The sequence below is a fragment of the Microtus pennsylvanicus genome, chromosome 7 (assembly GCF_037038515.1).
Source record: "Microtus pennsylvanicus isolate mMicPen1 chromosome 7, mMicPen1.hap1, whole genome shotgun sequence".
NCBI classification, from domain to species: Eukaryota; Metazoa; Chordata; class Mammalia; order Rodentia; family Cricetidae; genus Microtus; species Microtus pennsylvanicus.
This window is the reverse complement of record NC_134585.1, coordinates 92,663,417-92,684,839: the sequence shown is the minus strand read 5'-3', so window position 1 is coordinate 92,684,839 and position 21,423 is coordinate 92,663,417. Positions and strand designations below refer to the sequence as shown.

The 21,423-nt window shown below is 37.6% G+C and overlaps 1 protein-coding gene across 1 annotated transcript in view; it reads left to right on the top strand.

The window, feature by feature from the left end:
• Positions 1-21,423, top strand: part of Ndst4 (N-deacetylase and N-sulfotransferase 4) — a 267,713-nt gene that overhangs the window by 214,583 nt on the left and 31,707 nt on the right. The window contains exons 7-8 of the mRNA XM_075981451.1: positions 8,926-9,108; positions 21,316-21,412. Coding sequence (XP_075837566.1) covers positions 8,926-9,108; positions 21,316-21,412 — 280 coding nt within the window. The remainder of the gene's footprint in view (positions 1-8,925; positions 9,109-21,315; positions 21,413-21,423) is intronic.

The following is a 21,423-nucleotide window of genomic DNA, read 5'->3' as shown; positions in this document are numbered from 1 at the left end:
TTATGTGGCATCATTGCAATATTGTTAGAAAGAAAATTTGATCTTTGGGAAAAACAAACATATGGGCACATCAACAAGTAATGCCAGTAGCTCAGATAGGAAGCAAGAGTGGCAGTCCTCCAGTGTGCAAAACTCAGAGACCTTTGTTCAAAATCCTGACACCTAAAATCTCAGTTCCTATTTGCCTAATAAAGAAAAACAAACCACGAATGTATAGCATAGTGATTCAGTTGCAAACATGCTGCCTTTTAATGACTTAAGCCTCTATTAACTTAGAAGAGGAATGAGAAGTAGAGGTCCAGCTTGCTGAGAGCCATCAGGAGCCTTCTGTTCTCTGTTAGAACAGCTGCCCTGTTTACTGCTGCTTTGACGAAGCTGCTGCCCAGCTCCTCTCTTCAGGAAGATCAGTGTTTACACGCTAGTCAGTCCCGAATCAAAACAGTTCTGATTTGTTAATAATTCACTAGCCAAATATTATGACTGAGAAACTGGAAGGCTGGTAAATAATCAGATGCAGAATGGAACTTCTGCTGCATTGAGTCTGATCACAGAAATGGAAAACACAAATAAAAATGTAATTTAGCAATTCATTCTGTCCTATTAAATGCCAGCTGTTTTCAGGGTTGTGGGATAAAATGTTTTGTTTTCTCCCGCATGTCCTTAGAGTTGGAGGAATAATTGGAAAGCGATTAAGTTATTCCACATTTGCTGCTGGCAAAGAAGTACGTGTGTGTTACCAAGGAGACATTTAGCCACTTAATACATGGTTGTTGCACACACCTATCGTGTTCCTGTGTTTTAGAAGTGAGGCTACAACAGCGGTCGACAGCAGCAGAGTCCTCTTATTCAAAGAACGTCGCTTCTCATGTGGCAGTGCAGGAACAGACTATGAAGGACCAAACAAATACATGCTAGAGTCCCCGAGAGAAAGAAATAATCCAGCTCATTACTCTATTCCTGAATCCTATCTGCCTCCAAAATGCACTCATGGTGCTTTTTAAAATGAAACAGAAGTTCCATTTAACCATCTCCTCCTATGTTGACTTTTAACTACATCCATGCCCAGTGAGTCTATGGATAGAACTTGAATTTATTCACAAACACCTTGAAAACTGAACAATAGCTTCATGTGCTAGGGATCTAACTTAGCCATTTCACACTGGTACACAAATATTTAATATTTCCTGTTTTAACTAGAAATCATACTAAGTGCTGAAAGTCATGATGTGCACAAATAATTGCAGATCCAGAAGCAACTATCTATGAAATATAATTCAGATATGTTTGATACAATAGCTACGACAGAAGCTTCCTTTCATCCCTGGAGGTACATTCTACCAGCCCTGGAACATCATGTACAACATATTGCTTTCTGGACATATTTATTATCTATGATAAAATGTATTTGTAAACTAGACACATTAATAAATTAATAATAAAATAGAACAATCAACAATACATTTTAACAAATATTTAAAAATCATGAATTATTTGTTTCTATTTAGTATTTTCTTACCATGTGGTTGATTGCAGGTAATTATAACCTCTGAAAGAAATCCACCTACATAGAGTATTATTATATTCTAAATTTACTTTAGTTGAACATGTTTGTTGTAATGTCTTCCATGCAATGTTTTCCATTTATAAATTATTTTGACACACCACAAGTTGTTTAAGCATCAGAATATACCTGAAAGCTTAGCTATTGTTTTCATTTAACTAATAGGAAACCTCTGGTTCGGAGTGCCAGCGTCACAGCCAGGCTTTTTGGTCCAGATTCAAGTCTTTAACCTCCCATTGCTGCTTACTAAAACAATGTGAATGGATTATTACATTGGCGCAAGGTCATTTTTGGATACATTCAGATTTCTACTATTAATATAAATAAAAATGATATGTATACGTCATTCTCTTCATTAAATAGGTCCCTAATTAAAAATGCTTAGTTTTTCCCTTACCCAAGCAGAGACTTCCTTTGAAGAGTCAAGGGTATGGAATGTTAAAACATCAGCTAGGAGTAGTGATTAAATATGAATGGTTGTGGTATTGCCCATCTTCGAGGAAACCACAAAGAAAGTCTCATGGAACACAAAAACCCCTCTGCTAAGGGAAGCAGCCTGAATACAATCAATAACTGAAGTTAATTCTGAGTGGAGATTTAAAGGCAAAAAACCACTTTCAGAAGCCTATTTTCCTCCCCAATCAGCACATCTGATTCTAAAATTTTCCTTCTCTTTATTCTCTCCCTGTGGCTTCCTCATCTCTCTACCTTCTCTTTCTGCCCCTTTCCTGCTTTTCACCTTGCTCCTTCAAAGAGTCACTTTCAGCTAACCTACCTTGAAAAGTTTGTCTCAATCATAGCAAGGTTTTTTGGAGCCTAGGAGACGGGAATTGCTTTCCCATTCTATAACCTTGGTGCCAGTTTGAGGTGCAGCGGATGTAAAATCTTATTACAGGAAATAAAGACTTTCCACCTCAGTATTTATTATCTTGAAATGTTTAGAGCAAGAATTAAGCCGAAAGGTGTGTGAGCATTCAGATGCAGATATCGAAACTTTAATTGCCCTCACTCCTGAAGAGATGTAAGTGAAATTCTGCATGAATGAAATGTATGAAAAATTCACCATTGGTATATTGTTAGTTGCTACAGAAAAATTACTGAGACCATCATAATGAGACAAACAGAAACTACAAAAAATCTAAGAAATTTCAACAAACTTATTGGTAAGGTTATGATACATGTACAGCATATAAAATAAAACCGAATCTGGACCCACAAGCTCTTGTTGCCTTTAGTTTAATTACTTTGCTGTGGTTTGAATATTTGGCATGATAGCTACCCATCTCACAAGTTTTTAAGTGTGCAATGGACGTGTTCACTGGATTGGCTGTCACTTTCCTTGTGACTTCAGGCAGGCCACTAAGCCTCTTTGTTTTTGCTTTCTTCTTTCTAGAAGAGGATAGTTTCTTATTCAAACAATTGGACACACAAAAGAAAACTGAACATAAAAGCACTTTGTAGAGTTTCATAGTAAATTAACATTACTGTCCTCTAGTATAACGCATTAAGAAAAGATAAAACAGTAGCTAACCATTACAGTGTTTGTTTCATTTTAGACAAGCACACTATTAATTCTAAGTAGTCAACCTCAAGGTTCTGGCGATCTTTATGTGGAGTAATGGAACAATATAATTCTAGGGTTTGGCAAACTTCCGTGACTTTGGGTGATTTTAGAGATGCATACTTTGACTGAGACATTAATTGCTTCAAACTAAAGAGGTATGAGTGCCTGCAATCATGACCAGCAATCATGTCACTGGGCTTAAATGAGGCAGCATTACATTCAAATTGCCAGGGCTAAGCATAACGTTATGGTAACTATCTTTGTGTGGTTACAGCCTACATTTAGGATAAAAGAAAAATCTAAATTACGCTTTTTACGACAATTATGAGTTCAATGCCAAAGCCCATGAGATGAGCCATCAGAATTCTTTCCCTGCCTCCCATCCATCTCCACATCTTAGGAGAACTAAAAGCCTAATCAATAATTTAACCAGCTAATGGACATATTTTTAAACACAATGGACTCATTCTGAAAAAAAAAAAAAGACGTGCTGTCAGAGCCACAGGGACAAAAGCAGAAACTGCCTGCTAATACTTAATGCTTATCTTGAACAATCCCGTGTGAGCACAGCACAAGCTCTCTCAAGCGAACTTCATGTCTCTCTGTCTGCAGAGCTATTCTTTTTTTCCTATGAAAGATGAACTTTACAAACAGTTTATTTTTAAAGTCAGTGTAGAACTCATAACTAAAGACTCAAATATTTAAATTGTATTTTAATTAAAAACTTGTTCCATAAAAGGTGGCCCTAAATTCCCAATTATGAGACTGTGATATTTTTTCTGGCTATTGATATTCACAATCACACAGTTTTCAGTCGCGCTGTATTTGCCATACATGCTGAAAAGGCATGGGAACTTTTATGGTATTGACTCAGAAAATATTCTAAAGCAACCCAGAAAATGTTGCTGCCTTGCTGTGTAGATAAGATGGGGTGTTTAATTTTTGTTTTATTGTCTTCCCTTCTCTTCTTTCTACACTTTGGGAAAGAGCAACTTTACAACACAGAGGGAAATGCTATAAAAAGAAACCGATTAGACAAGGTACCATGATGCATGTCTATAACCTCAGGATTCACAAGACTGCGACCAGAAGATGGAGAGTTCAAGGCCAATCTTAAGGTTGCCCAGTGAGATCCTGTGGCTGGCAAGGAGTATGGGGTCATTAAATATCCAATTTTGTTACCACAACATCACTTTTGTACTCAATCAGAGGTTATAAATAGAGTTCAATTATAGTCACTCAATTTCCTATTATGAAGATATACGTATGGCACATTAAAATCTTTAAGACCTCTTTTTGTTTGTTTTTAGGCGAAGACTCATTGTGCAGACCAGTATGGTTTGGAGCTTGTATTCTTGCCTCAGTTTTTAGTAATGGGATTACAAGCATGCACAGACCTGGAACTAGAAGAGGCATTGCTAATAAATTTCTTCTGTGGGTAGTAGTTTCTGATACATACTGTATATCTGGCCATCAGCCCAGAAGAAAGCTTTCAGTTCCTAATGAATTATCAGCCTACAACAGAGGCTATGAATTTGCTTTTAGATCACTACAATGGAGACAAGGAAGTATTACAACTTGGTTTTTTTGTTTTGTTATAATTGAGCTGGGAGACTTGAGTGTTAAGGCAAGATAAAGGCGGGCCAGCGGCACGCTTAATCACAGAAACACAAGCACCTTGACCTCCTGACCTCTGGAAGCCTGGCTCCAAGAGGTCTAAGGAGTTCAGCACTTGAACCTGACTCTCGAAATAATCCATTGTGTATCCTCTGTCACATGAAGAATTCTTCTAAGACGGTTCAGAGCTCTATGCTACAATATTTCAGGGTCCAGAGTGCGCATGTGACCACTCAGTCGTACATAGTCTCAGGAATCCCGTGGGTAATACTAAGCCAAGGTATTCTTAGTATGTACAAAGGAAATAGTGATCAAAATGAGTAATAATAGGGGCTGAGGAGCCATCACTCTCACGTAACAAACAGTAGCAACATACGGTAAGTCAGAAAATTCATTATTTGCTGTTATCTCGTCTTGCATAGCCCTTGACTCACCTTCCTTAGGCCTCTAGCCACAGCCTTAATTTGTTTTCTCCCTACACTTCCTGAACATTTTATCCCTCTTAAATAAGCTATTTGTCCAGAAATGCTACGGCTAAAGTGCTCCGTCTGCACAAAAGTCGCTTTTAGCAGGCCAGATATTCACAGCTAAGCTGTGCCTGCAAAACTGTTTTTCTTAAAGTGCATTCAATTGACCATACACCAGCACTAATTTGCTCTTAACCAGTAAAGCATGTGCACACAGTGCCCCTTATGACAGTCACCGCAGCCATGGCAGCTGACTGCTTGCTCATACACACAACGATGAGATGTTTAAGTGCAGCGGCCAGCCTTGGCTTAGAACAGCATACCGAACACCTCTACTTATAAACACTGGGTTTTTCAGTTCTTCGGGACTAAGTCTTGTGCTTCCTCTGGGAATCAAAGCTTGGCCCATGGAAATCCTCGATAAACTGTTTACAACTGGTGTGTTGTAAATGTCTTCTGACGTTACCATTATAATACCCAAATGAAATGATAATATACATTTACCTGTGATATAAAAATAAACCTTACCGTAGTCCCAAAGTTGATTTTTATTGGTATTTTTCTCAGACTACTGATAGGTGCTTAAAATTCCATCTTGAAGTAACAGGGAAAGAGGCAGGTTGCAGATTTCTAGGGTTTTAAGTTTTTATTTGGGGTGTTCGGCCTTGCCGCATTTTCATACTGATTTTAAGTCATGGGAAAACATAATTTTTCTGAGGGACAACACCTACCCTTTCTTATTTCTTAATGGAAGTTGTGATTGACAATAATCTCACTTACAAGAAGTCTGACTACAGATGGAAACTCCCACAGTAGGGGCCTGCAGTAAATTCTCTTCCTACTGAGAGATTGAGCACCCAATCTTTTACAAATATTAAATATATTTAGGGTTAAAAAAAGTGTGCCAACTGACATTTTAGTAATTTACTTTAAATTTTCACGTAAATTATATAAAGTCACTATGCAAATTACATTCTTGTAAATATCCCTTCTTTGGATTTTTAGAGCATAAATCTTTGATTATAACCCTAGAGAAGAAGAAATGGAAAAGAATATGAAAGCAATACTATTATCTTCATATGTTCTTATTATGTAATACTTGATTCATTGTCTTAAATGCCTTGCATGTAAGATTTCATAAATAAGTGGGGCTATGATCACAGGGACTCAGTGGGCTGAGAGAGGAGAAATGCAGATTCAAAGGCAGTTTAGGAGAGATTATTCCACAGTTAAGAGAACGTATTGCTCTTGCAGAGGACCCCAGCATCCACATGATGTATCAAAACCATCTGTAACTTCAGTTCCATGGAATCCAATACCCTCTTCTGTCATCTATGGGCACCAGACATGGGTGCAGCACATAGACATACATACAGGCAAAACACCATACATATAAAATAAATTAATTTTAAAAAAGCCAACCTAGAAAAGTGTGTTCAGGCAAATCTAGGAAAGTGATTAGAACCCAGTGTCAAAACAAAAATGAAAAATAAAAATAAAAAGAGATTAGGGATATGGATCAGTAGCAGAACTAAGGCCCTAGGTTCAATCTCTAGTACTGAAAATAAGCCTTAAGTAAGTTATCTTTTGTCTTTCTATTTCAAGAAGAAAGAGAAACATGTGAGTTCTCAAAATAATATGTGGCTTTTTCCCCAACATCATCTATGGAATTTTTCTTTGTCCTTTCTTCTCTTTCTTCTTTCTTTCTTCTCTTTTCCCGTTTTTCTTTCTTTCCTTCCTTCCTTTCTTCCTTCCTTCCTTTCTTTTTAAATGATGGTGTTAAATTCAGTGCATAAAAAATGCTGATGTGAAGGTCCACAGCTTGCTGTTGCATTTGGGAATTCAATTCCTATTCTTCACTTTCCTCAATAGAGACTTAGACAAATTACTCAACTACTCTTGTGTTCTAGTTCTTCATCTGTGAAGTTTACAAAACTTCCTACCGTGTAAGAGCATGACAAGGATTTAATGATTTCATATATGTGAGAGGTTTAGATTCATACCTAACACAGGTGAGTTCTGTATAATTTGCGACATTTTATAATTTGGAGGCACTAAGATCAAGAGGCCAAATTCTCATCCTCTCATTTTTTTTTTTATTTTGTGTAATGGTGAGGTCTGGAAGGTAATTTTAATTAACTGTCTTCGGGGACCTTTTCAGTGTCCTAGTATGACAGACAGAAAGATAACATCTTTTACAAAGTGAAAAGTCCTTCAAATTATGAAACACATTCTTGAAATTATAATTTCTTGACAGAATATAACTTATTATATTCCTAGTGCAAGACAATGCTCTTAGGTTTTTAAGATAAAAGACTTCCATTCTGGACATTGACAGTTGTTCATGAAAATATTCAATCTTGGGAAGAATGGGCTTGTATTATGAAGACTGTTATCCCTACTGATGCTGCAATGAAAATGTTTTTGGAATAGTTGCTGTGTTTCTAATTTTATTGTTTATTCCCAAATAATAATAACAATCACACCAAGTGATAACTTTTCTGAAGGAAGAGAAACTGAACATCTATATAACACACTAGCCACAGATTCTTAGCTTTTACCACTTTTACCATATTTGCTTACCACTCAATTTCAGATACGTGTTCTAAGACAATTTCTTGCAGCACTATGGAACTGTTACTTTAAAGTTAATAAAGCCCATAATTAGAATATGTGGGTTGCTCTGAAATATTCATAGACCCACCTAACAGTAAAACCTATTTAGAATTTAAAATGCATGTGTTCGAAAATAATATGAGAACTAAAAACAAGTATAAGTTATTGTTGTTAGAAAATGATTGATTCTTTTTCAGACGTGCATAATAATCTCTGCAACTTTGATCAGTATTGTGCAGTTTTCCTTTTATTTAGTGTTTGAGTTGCCACTGCAATGCCTGATGGAGTGCATATTAGGTTATATATTTAACACCATGAAAATTTTTGTGTTGTCTCTCAAGAACTGCGTCACTTCCCCCTTGTCTGTGCCATACAAAAAAAAAAAAAAACAGTACTGAAGTGGCAGAATATTTTAGAGCTCACATGAGGTCTGAAAAGTTGTAAAAGATTCATGAGTATGGTAGCTTTTGGCTAAAGCAAAAAATACCTGTGCAAAACTGGTTTCTAAACTAAATCTATTTTTAATGCATCCATCAAAACATAAAACCTGTATATATTAGTGTGCCACCCTGCAGCATTTCTGTGTACAATGTGCAATGTTTCAATTACTTACCCATCTCCTCAAAGACTTATCATTTCCTTAACCTTTATTTCAGTGAAGAAACAAATAAAAGCCTCATTATAACACAAAGAAACTCGTTTACTCCAACCTAATTCCATCAGAACGCATCTACATCAGAAAATAAGTGGAACAGTTGTTACACTTTAAAAGCAATTTGGTTTTGGTTCCTGAGTCTTCCAGAAATTATTTGATTTGGGGTTTCATGATATTGACTTCACAATAGGGTAAAACTGTTATTGAAATGGGCACTATACTTCTGGTTAGAAATGAACTCATGCCAAATCTCTAATTCAGTCTTAATTTTAAAGAATTTAAAGTGGTAATTTAGAAAAAAGTTACGTGAATTCCCACAAAAAAATATATCTACACCTGCCTTACTGAAGTTCTGAAGTGAGGTGACATGTCTCCCGAGTCATCTACTGCCGCTTTTGAAGGGCAAACTTACCATACGGAGTGGCTGTTTTCATTTCTCTTTCAGATCAGCATCTTCATGACGCATCTCTCTAACTATGGGAACGACCGTCTAGGCCTATACACTTTTGTGAACTTGGCCAACTTTGTGCATAGCTGGACCAACTTGAAACTGCAGACTTTGCCTCCAGTACAACTGGCCCACAAGTATTTTGAGCTCTTCCCAGAGCAGAAAGACCCTCTTTGGCAGGTAACATTACACCTTCTCTCAATGGGGAGGAAAAGCATTAGCAATGTGTTACTGTCTAACTTGTGTTAGGAAATCATTAAAAATTATTATGTTAAATAAATCAGATAAATATGATAGGGCATATTAGAATATATATTTAATACAATTTATTTCCCCTTTCCAATTGTCATATTTTCTTCAATATTGTTTTTGTATCTCTTAAAATTCAAGTGTTTAGATTTGTAGTTTTATTTTGCTTGCTTGTTCAATTAATTTGGAAACTTGGCAATAAGGATGGTGCTTTATTGTTGGGGATTTGACCAAGCAAATGCTTCAGACTTCCATATGATATGAATAATAGTAGCCAGCTAGTTGTAAAATGAGCAAAACTGGACAGTTCATAAAGCTAAAAATAGAAACAGAAAAAGAGTCTCTGTAGCCCAAGATCCTGGCTCCAAACCCTAGTGTGTATATATATACACTACAGAGTACATAAAAAAAAAGGAAAGAGCAACCTCTTGCCATGTCCCTAAGGATTAGAGTCTGTTTGCATTTCACTTTTCTCTAAGTCTAATTTCAGTGATGTTCTGCCTATCGATAAAAGAGAGACTTGTCAGTTCTAGGATGGCTTTTACTTCTAATCGGACTCTATGTGAGGCCACACAGCTTGAAGGCATCAAATGTAAGATATCTCTTCTTAGCAGCTATCTAGGAAGCACTGCCTCCCACTAACTCAGTTCTTTATGCATCAGATTGCATCGACCCACCCAATCAATGAGCCGGCTGCAGAGAGCAGATCAGATGTCCCCCTGCTAAGCGGGCTTTGGAGAGGTAGCATCATCATTAATGAGAAATTACTGCAAAATGGAACTTCAAACTCGGCCCCATTTCCTGTCTTTCAGACTGTATGCTTCCCTTTATTCCATGGTTCACATCATACAGTGCTGTGTCTACATGGCCAGGAATTCTCTCCTCCTATGTTCATTGAGGATCTGCCATCTATACAGTGAAGCAACACTACATTTTCTCTCTTTTCCAGCAGATGATTTTTACTGTGTTTAAAAATAAAACGTTGCCTCAAATCATGTCCTCTTTAGTTAAATTATGAGCAGCCATCCACCACACGGGCTTACAGTACACTGTCTAATATAAGGAAAATCAATTATTTTGCATGCAAATTTACATATATTTGTGTCTACATATGATTTTTAATTGAAAATAGATTCCTGCCTCATACATATATCCCAACCACAGTTTCTCCTAGCTTGGCCCCTCCAGCTTCCCCAACCACCAACCCTCTCCCCAAGATCCACTCCTCTCTCTGTTTCCTCTTCAGAAAAGAGTAGGCCTTCAAGAGATGACAGCCAACCAGGTCAAAATAAGATATAGTAAGACAAGGCAAAAGACCTCATATTGAGGCTGGAGAAGGCAATCCAACATGAGGAAAGAGTCCCAAGAGCAGCTAAAAAGACTCAGAGACATGTCTACTTCAACTGTTAGGAGTCCCACAAACACACCAAGGTAATAGTCAAAATATATGATATAGCAATAAACAACCCAAATTAATAAGTATTTTAGATTGTTGACATATAAATAATCAGTCAGCTCAGTGGCTTTAAGCTCTAATCTGCCTTTTAGGAAAAACAAGTTTCCTTAAACACTGAGCTGTATTTAATCAAATTGTTTGAACTTTCAACAATAACAACAAAACCATTCTGATAATGGTCGTATATCATCAATATTGATATTTACCTTTTAAAAACTATTGATTGATGTTTTTGTGGTGCATACGCATATGTGTGGATGCGGATAATGGGTATGCATTCTCCACTGTGCAAGTGTCGAGGAGGGAGGATGAGATGTTGAGAGCCTTTGACTTATTGCAGAAAACTGGATAAACCTTACCAATCAAAAGTAATATCAAAATGAAATTCGGGAAGTGATGGCAAAGTATGTAAGACTCGGAGTTACCTGTCCAATGGTTGTATCTACTTTCCTATTCACATCGATGACAGCAATCCAATGAAACAGAAATTACCCTCATTTTAACATGTAAGCAAAACCAGAAATAGCTGGTAAACATTTTACACTTTTTTTCCTCATGACTTAGAATTGAGATAGACAAATAGTATATTTTTGTTGCTGTTACAGATTGTGAAAATGAAACATTCAGGAACCTTTTTATATTTATGAGGATAACTCCTTATTTAGTATTCCTCACTGGTAGAGGGCAATCAACTGCTACTTTTCTTTACATTTCCATTCACACTTTTTTATGAGTACAAATAGAAAGAAAAAAGTGCAAAATAGTAATCTTCAGATCTGTTTAATTCCTTTGGTTCCTTATGTAAATTTTCATTAGCACCAACTACTCTATATGTGGGACTGCTTTGTCACCTAATTAAAAAGTGCAATGTGAATATCGGCCAATAGGCAGTATAATCAGCAGCTACAGAATACCTCAAGAGCAAAAGATTCTTCCAAAGCTGGCTGATACAGGATGTATATCCGTGCCCACAAAAAATGAAATTCCCACATTGGCTCCTCATCAGCTTTGTCTCTAATTCGTAAGAAAGAGTTTTAAAATTACACTCGTGGGTCCCTTTAAGGGATAAAACAATATCCCTTTTTGTTTTGATAGAATAATCACTGCAGAGTGTATGAAATAATTTTCTTCTTATACACACACCACAAACAAACAAACAAAAAACCCATTACAAGAACCAAAGTCACAAACATGGAGGTAGTGGAAAGGTCAAATTCACACATGCTCTAATCAATGCTCTTAAGCTCTCAAGCTGTCATGTTAGCTCAGCCTCAATCTGCCTTCAGCCACTCAGGAGTCTCGCTATCAAGAAAATCTGCGCATGGAGTGGATTCTTGCTTGCTGCGTGTATCCACAGAAATTCTCAAAGAACTGTCTTCTAGACCACTGCCAGTGTCTCCAGAGTTAGAGAGAGAGATGGGGGAAGCAAATCCCAGGTTTTAACGGCAGGTGGCTAGCACTGTGGTTGATGCTAGGTATCAAAGCATTGGTTTCTATTTAGAAATGATGAGATTTGAATATCAGGGTTATAAACAAATCACAAAATGGCACCGTCCCTGCTATTAATATTTGTCTGTTGAAGTAACAACTGAATGCTGACACAGAGTTATAGAGGGTAACAACAGAACAAGGTTTGAACATTTAATCCAATCTTGAGAAGTTAAAAAAAAAACAAAAAAGGTCCCTCGACTTATTAGAGATGAGCAGGCTTTCTTGTTCCTGCTCAGATACAGTTTGGTGATTTTACATTTAGAAAGACAAGACTCCTTCCAGCTCAGGCTCTGTCTTGAAGCTCAGAAGAATCTGATGATGGCTTCATAGGGAATTTGCAAAGCCTAAACTTCAGAAATAGTTACACAACAAAGGAAAGTTTTAACGCCATGAGATTTACATACAGCAATAGCTCTTTATTGTGTTAAAAAAGTAGTATTGTAAATTCGTTTTCATATTTTTACTATCTTTACCACTCTGTAGCTTATTTGTAATTTGGTGGCAACATCACCATTCATAATTGCAGCCATGTGTCTATTTTGCACAACATGGAAGCCATATATAGATAGATAGATTAATACACGTACACACACACGCGCGCGCACACACACACACACACACACACACACACGGAACTTAATGGTACAAGAGACTTACATTCAAATCCCACAACAGATACACAAGGAAAGAGGTGTAGAGAGAAGCAGCAGAGCTGCTCCTTGTATAAAGAGGAAAACCTAGGCACAGGTGGATGTCCTCAGGGAAAATTGGAAAATTTGGGGGAACATGGACTTCATCTGTGATAAAGAGTGAGGCTCTCTGAGGGCAGGGAGAAAACAAACAAAGGAAACTTTAGAACCAGTAGTGGCCTTCCATGTCTCTGATCTTAGTACTGTGGAGTGCCAAGGCAGAAATACACAAATTCAAGGCCAGCCTGAGCTACGTGGTGACTGTGAGCCTCTGTTAGTTGCTTTTCTTGTCACAATGACAAAAATGTCCAAGAACATGACTTCTTAGCCAATAAATAACTAAATCGCACTGTTCATAGTTGAAAGCAGCCCATCAAGGCAGTGAAGCAGGATGGAGCCTAGCGGTGCACAGCTTGTGGGCCAGGAGACAGAGGAATTTGAGCTAACTCCTTTCTTCACCTTATATTCATCTTGGTCCACCAGGTCAGGGCATGATAACATTTAGGTTTGTCTTTCCTCCTTATTCAAACAGTTCAGCAAATATCTTTATAGATACAGCTTAGAGGAGTATCTCAAGCTTATAGATTCTTCTAAATCCACGGGAGTTTCTGTTTCAGCAAATTGAAAAAGGGAAGAAAGATATAAAGAAAGATGGTTTAATGAGATAATTCCAGAAACCCTTTTTACAGAGCAACAAGGAATAGAAAGACATACTGTTAGGAAAATGATCTGTCTCTCTGAGAGGGAGACTCTGAATGGGCTTTTGTCAGTGAGCAGTTATGCCGTCAAAGGCAGGAGGCTGAGCTTGTTCATAGCTGAGACTAAAGAAAGGGTTGTCAGTGAATACTTACCCCACTTCAAGAGGAAAACAATAATTTTAGGGTTTGGTCTGTCTATGTTTCAGCCTTTCTAGTGACCTGGTCAACATAGTTATGATGGAGACTTCACTTTTTATTAACTAAAGATATGCTAACAATTAAGTTATCTTAATTACTTTTCCAACGGAAAGTTGTCTATATGCCATATATTCATACCCTATATCTCTTCCACTTATCAGCCACACTGTTTTTTATACTCTCAGGAATGTATCTCAAATATAAAAATAAATCTCCCCAATCTTAATTATTTAATTTTTAGTGAAGTACAGCACCAATATTTTGATTCCACAGCTGCGAGAGGCTGTGACAACTGAAAATGATGACATAAGTCTTGGGTGTTCCATTTCCCTTCAATCATTTGCAGATATGTTCTTGTCATGCACTAAACTGACCACAGAAATACCTTCTAAGAAGCAGTCAGTGAAAATAACTTACAGAGACCTCCTTAAAAATTTAAGTTATACTACATTCATACTTTATGAACTAAAGTAATCATAAACTATATTCAGCACCCTATTTAATTACAAACAAGAAACTTGTGTATGCTTTAAAAAAATTTTTGTAACTTGAATGTTACACTGAATGAATAATCATGTAATAAATCAACTGATCCATGAAAGTTCAAAGACCCAGAGTTTTTGAATTGGTTATTTATTCCCTGTAGGATATTCATAAAAATGCAAATAATAACAGAGTTTTATGTGAAAGGGACTATAGTGGTTTGTTAACAAAGGAAGCCATAGAATAAATGAACCCCTTCTGGGTTTTTCTATGAACCATTCACTTTAATAAATATGGGTTTAATATAGTAAGAAAGACAAAGATGTTTTGGATAAATTTGAGATACCTTGTGCTTACAGTAGCATTGTTAAAATGTTCATCTATCCCAGTCACACACAGAACCAAGGCATTTTCCCACCAGCCTGAATCCATAGCCTGGCACTTGCATGCCTCTGTTATTCGATGATGGAAGAGTGAACTCTGAAAAACCACCAGACCACCAGGAGTCACAGGAACTCTGTGCAGAGAGTTCTTAAGGATCAATGCTCTCAGGAAGGCTGGACATTCCCTTGCTTTTGCAGAACCCAAGAGAGGATTCTTAAAGTACAAATAGAGTCAGAATCTGAGTTGGTGTCTGTTTCCCAGCTGCTCCACAAGGATTTGTTGATTGAAGCATTGAGAATAAACATCCCTATCTTATTAAAATATCTCATCAGTCTATGTGGATTGTATTAGGCATAAGTGACAGTGAAAGACAGAAAAGTTGCAAGTCATTCCACTGTGCAATGAAGCCTGGGTAACAGATCTTTACAGATGTATGCAAGGAAGTTATGTAATGGGCAGAAGTTTCAAAATAACTCTTTCATGTAGGGAGGGGAAAAATAATAATTCAAACCATGTTTTTATATCACTCCTTCTTCAGAGAGAGTGGAACAGCAAGATACACGTTGAGGAGAAATAAAGAAAAGAAAAAAACTTGGTAGAGTTTGCAGTTCATGAAGGTATTCTTCCACCATCAGGGTCTAGATAGAGCCTGGCTACCTGAAACAGGCAAGGGACCCACATGAGGCTAACCAGTTCCCAACTGATAATTCCCCAGTGACCTGCAAGTAAAGGGTGGAAACCCGAAGAACAAAGCAGATGTCCAGAGGCACAAAGACAATGCAGGTTTGGGCTGATGAGGTCTCATGAGAACAAAACTCATCTTCCTGCCCATGAAAACATGCCCTTCAAAATGAAGCAGGTGGCATGATGTTTTCAAAACCTGTGTTTTAGTTCTTTGGATGGGGGGATTTCATTAGCTTTGCCTTCAGGTTTAAGTCTTGTTTTTTGCTTCAGAGAATCTTTTTACCTTCCTATCTTACTTACTGAAAAATTAAGTTGCTTCATATAGTCCATGTACCAACCCCCCTCCCTGAATCACTTTGTCCTGGTGAGGGCATAGCAGCAGATTTTTCAGACTGGCACTGTAACTATAAGCTGCCTGCAGTAATTTTAATTTAATTTCTTTTTCAACATAAAATATATCTACATTGCTAAATGCATAAGGCAGTAGCTTACTGTTTGTTTTGATTTATTATTATCTGTTTACTTATGTTACGTAGGGGAAAAAGTATATTACAGAATAAGAAGGGATCTGCACAATACCCTGTCCTGTCTTGAATTTTAAAATTAAAACAATAGCTACAGAAAAGAGTATAAAAGTACCAAGAGCCGTTTTCTGCCTTCTGCTTCCGGAAAGGCTGTGTGAAGTGCATTCTCTGTCTCTGTTTCTTTGTTCTTTCCTCTTCCCCAATACCCTACACACATTCTCCTCATCCTCTCTCTCTCTCTCTCTCTCTCTCTCTCTCTCTCTCTCTCTCTCTCTCTCTCTCTCTCTCTCTTCTTTCCTTCCTCTGTCTTCTCTCCTCCCTCCTCTCTCTCTTTCTCTCTCACTCTCTAGATAGATATAGATAACACACATACATACATACACAAAATCTAGCTCCAGAGATAAAACCAGCTTCAGATTACAAATTTGAACTAACTTTCTGTGTGACCTTCAGTAAGACCAAAATAATGCCCTTTGCATCTTATCTTCCTCAGCTATAAAGAACAGATAATAAAATCTGTCTTGCCAAGTTACATTGAGGATTAGAAATAATCTATGTCAACCAAATGCCTGGAATGTTAAAGGTGATCAATAAAAGTTGGATATTATATTCATTGGTACTGAAATAATGAGACAATATCTTGAAACTCAGCATAGGGAAAGTCTAAACAACTACTACCAGAATATAAAATAAGAAAATGCAAATGCTTTGTCAATACAGTTGCAATTAACAGGCAAGGTGGGAAAGGTGCCAGGGAAAGGTTGACAGCAGAAATACATATAAATGGAAAGATCCAAGGAGATAGAACACAGTCATTAAAAAAGAAAAAGAGAAAAAAAAACAGTCTTCTAAGTTGTGAGCACTTGGCCAGAAGCATAAGAAACCTGTGGGAAGATCTGAAGGGATGTACACTATTAATATTAATGAAGCATTCGAAGCAGTGGGTATTCCACCATCTGAGCATCAGATAATTGCATCTATACCTTGTATCTATTAGTACAATATCTGAGAACTACATCAATTTAACTATTATCATTATCAACTGTGGGGTTTTATTTCTATCTATCTATCTATCTATCTATCTATCTATCTATCTATCTATCTATCTATCTATCTATCTGGTGTGTGTGTGTGTGTGTGTGTGTGTGTGTGTGTGTGTGTGTGTAAGGGAGAACTCTTTTATTGTTTTACATGGGTAGCACACATGGAAGGAAAAGGATGACCTGTGGAAAGCTGGATCTCTCCTTTCATCATATGGATTCTGAAAAATTAAACTTAGTTTGTTAGGCTTGGTGGCAAGCCCCTTTCTCACTTAATCATCTTATTAGCCCAGAAAGCTTTTTTAAAATCAGTTTTAAAGTAGAAATCAGGACAAGAAAGATATGTACTGTGATAAGTGAGCCTAGGGTAGCCTTCTTGAACATATAATCAGTCTGAACCTGCTCCACAATGCTTCTTATGCCTTCTGGAAGTCTGGATGTGAGTGTTCAGTCTACAAGCATTTACTAAATATCTCATGGGCTAGACTGTAGCAATGAAGAATACAGATGGAGGCCTCATGCTCAGGGAATTTCCAGTCTTGCGGATGAACTTCTGATAAACTGTATGAAATTATTGGAAGATTGAACAAAATAATTTTAGATGTTAAAATATGAAGAAAGTATGACACAAAAATATCATAGACATTGCAGGAGGGAGATGGTCTATGGTCACAAGGGAAGGAGATAGACCTGTTGATTGTTCCTCATAATCCAGTGGTTAAATTAAACTCCTTTTCTTCAAGATGTATTACTAATAAGGCAAAAGGAAAGAAAAGGCCGATATGAAATAAAACAATATCCACTTTCTTATATATCACATGATTTTATTATTTTAAAACTAGTAATGAATTTAATGGGTACAAAAACCATATGTGGTAGAAACTATTAATCATTGTTTTACAAATAAAGAAGCTAAGGTCCAGGGATTTAGGAACATTAATTAAAACATGGCAAGCCCTCTGGGCCCTTGTTCTTGCTGACTGGGCTGAGGGAAGTCTGAAGTAGGTATTAGCATAAGCCAAAAAAAATGCCAAAACTTTGATTAAAAATTGTTTGAAAATTTGGGCATGGAACAGGACAATAAATCATTCAAAGATTCTGAAGCAGACTCTCCCATTGCTGTGATGGAGAATGTAGCTTGACGGATGCACTGGGTGGTCTGAGCAATCTTAATCCCAGCAGTACTGCTCGATGTGGTCCATGAGCAGGTCAGCTTAAACCATGTGTTGCTGATACACCAGGGAGAGAGGAAGCATATGCAAAGGGCACATCGACTTTATTCTCTGAAGATCACTGGTTCTTTCAGCTGCGTTTTTAGTACAGCTGACAGCAAAATATTCCAGTTGAAGCAAGGAGTATATTGATCCACATTCCATTACAAGATCCTTATTATTACTTTTTTACAGAAAAAAACTTTGAAACACGTTACGTTAGAGTATGGGTGTTGTGCAGTGAAATTAAAATATACTTGTTTGAAGCAAGATGGAAATGTGATTCCCAGCCCCTTAACTGTACTAAAGAGAGCATTGTAGGAAACAGACGTCTGTTCCAGACCATAATCTAGTACCTTGGGTCAGAAAGTTCTGCTGCCTACGGTCTTTACCTATGAGTGTAGTCAGGCTCCTTCAATTATAGAAAACAATAACTGAAACCACAAAAATTGAGACAAAAAGATGGCGGCAAAATCTAGCCCCGCCTTGTCCTCACAGAAGACTACTCATACAGACAACTGTGTCTTCTGAGAGGAGTGGGTGCATTTGTACCCTCATATTAGGCATTGAATACGGGCCACCAGTGGAGAGCAGGAGGGAGATGCATAGTGTGCCCCGCAGTCAGACTGCCCAGCTAAGGGCAATTTCCAATCTGCCCCCCCCCCCCGCACCCATTTACAGCTGAAGGCCTGGGAGGTCCTGTTGCCTGGAGAAGCAGTGTGAAGCAGCATGGTTGCCACTTCCAGCAGGCAGAAAAGCATCCTCCATGGGAAATACCACATGTCCTGTCACTTTCTCGTATCTTCTAATGGTTCACTACAAGCATGCAATTTTCACAAGATTTCCAACAATCTACTTCCTAGGGAAACCCAGAAGATGTTTGCTGTGAGGATCTGTAATCCAGTTGCTACATCTGGTGCCAACGTTACCGTCAATACATTCTCTTCCCTCCTTGTCTTCTATACTGGACCTCCTCACTTTGGGCTCTTTCATTACTAGAAGTCTTTCCTGGAGGCTCTGGTACTGTCTCAGGACCAGATGCTGTAGCAATATCTATGTTCTGCACCACTGGCTCCTCTTTTATGAATTCCTCCAAGCATTCTGTCAGAAAAAGGCAGTGCCAGAGCAAACAAAGATAGTTCAATCTGTGAGGCGAAAACAGTAGTAGACTATGTTCTAACTGATATCCAATGTTTCTCCTATCATGATTGCTGTCCCTTACATTTTGCAGTTAGCTAAGTAAGGAGCACCCAGTGACCTAAAAAATTTGAGTGTCTCTTTCTCAAAATACAGTGGCTATTTTACTTATGATGAGTGGTTCAAATATACCTCCAAGTGTAAAGACCTCCAGGTCTTCTGAAAATTTGTTATATTACCCCAAATTTTGCCCATTTAAAGGTTCTGTTAAGTAGTAATTGTAGGAACCATTTTATATGGAACTATGCTGTAACAAAAGTCCATTTTAGGCTGCTGCCAAAATATGTGTCAACCCTCCCACAAACCACACCTGATTATAGAAATCCTATCATGAAAGTCAGAAACGAGCAACTTGAGAGGCATCCATGGAAAAATGCAGGTGACAGAGGAGCATGGGATATTTGCTAGTCAGAGGTACTTGGATCTGCCAAAGACCAATCCCAATGTATACTTCCATCTTATTAAGAAGTGTTCCTGGATATATCTAGAATTCTGATTGGCGGGACACAAATACAAGTTTATGAGGAGGAAAATTATTGTATCATTATCAGCTGGAAAAAAATTCTTTCTTCCAGAGCTTGGCCGCATATCAAAAACTGTTTGAGTTATCTACTTTAAATGATAGATTGTGCCATACGCACTTAGGGTATGTAACGTGCACTGGGTTTCATTTCAATGGCTTGCCAGACATTGTATAACAATGGATGCCACAGTGTCTCAAGTCTTGTAGGATACATGGCTGAAACCCCTTCTTTGCTCTACGGCCACATTCAAAGATTTCTGCAAATATTGCTGCCTCTAAACCCCAAAGGATACTGATCAAGCATTCTGCTTTCATTTTAGCAGTAAGGGTTGAAAGGGCAAAGTTCACCTCTGCCACAGGCAGGATGTTCCAGAATTATTCATATTTCTGCACCTCTAACACTTGAACTTTGCATTCTTGACCTCCACCATGTCTCTACTCTGGTTTGGACTGGCTTTGAGACAGTGTCTTAGCTAGTCTTGAACTCATAATCTTTACAACTCTGTTTTTGTCACTGAAGTACCTGAGATCATACATATATATGGCTATTCAAGTTTTCCTCCTCTCAAGTGCCTTTCTCTGAGCCAGGCAGCCAGAGTGTCCTCTTGCTTTCCAACTGGTGCAAAGAACATCATGCCAACGGGCCAAGGAGAAGCTTAGTGCAACCTCTGAATAATATGAGAAAAAAATAACACATTTTGAAAAATATGCCAAAATGTTACTTGGAGAAAATAATTTTACCAAATGAATTATAAAAGTTAAAAATATATTTAAAACCATAGTGACATGTATTGATAATCCTACGTACTTAGTAGGTCATTTAGTGCTTCACCCTCTTATTTTTTGAAATGAAAATTTAAATTGGTGAGATTAAACAAATTAACTAATAAGAGTTGAAATAACATAAAAAATTTCAGCCTGTTTTCTGTTTGAAAAATGGAGGTTCATTTGTGTAAACATTTCTTGACAGATCTAGCATTGTCAATTGGATAAACATATACTCTCTCCTAGAAAAGAATGCAATATTGGAAATTGATTTTTTTAACCTATATTTGTCAATGTGATAGGAAGTATCATAATTCAAAACAATTCATCTAATGGGTAATACCTTCAGAAACATTTCCTAAAGAAAGTCATCTTGTGTTGAAAATAAAGTACCCGGCCCCTAATATATAGATGTTTCAGACCAAACAAAACAGAAAAGAAAAGAATTTGTGAAACTAGAGTCAAGTGAGGCTCAGTCAAGTTAAAGAATCTTTGATGAACAGGCTCAGATGAAACACAAACCACAGACAGAACAGAGTCTCCGTTATTATCTGCCATAAATCACACGAACATCACAGCAGGACTCATTTGAGGCTGTGGTTTATGTCTCCTTGGGTAGGGAACCCAGCTAATCACTGCTCGAGGAAAGGAATTAAGGATCAAAGAATCAGAACGGGATGTAATACCCAGCTGTAGGAGATCAGGCAAGAATCTCATCCTGTCTTACTTGAAGCATTGTTAAGACATAGCAGCCAGGGTTCAGGATTCAGTAAGACGTGATATTCTCTCTTGCAGAACCCATGCGACGATAAACGACACAAAGACATCTGGTCCAGGGAGAAAACTTGTGATCATTTACCAAAATTCCTTGTAATTGGGCCCCAGAAAACAGGTAAGGCCAGG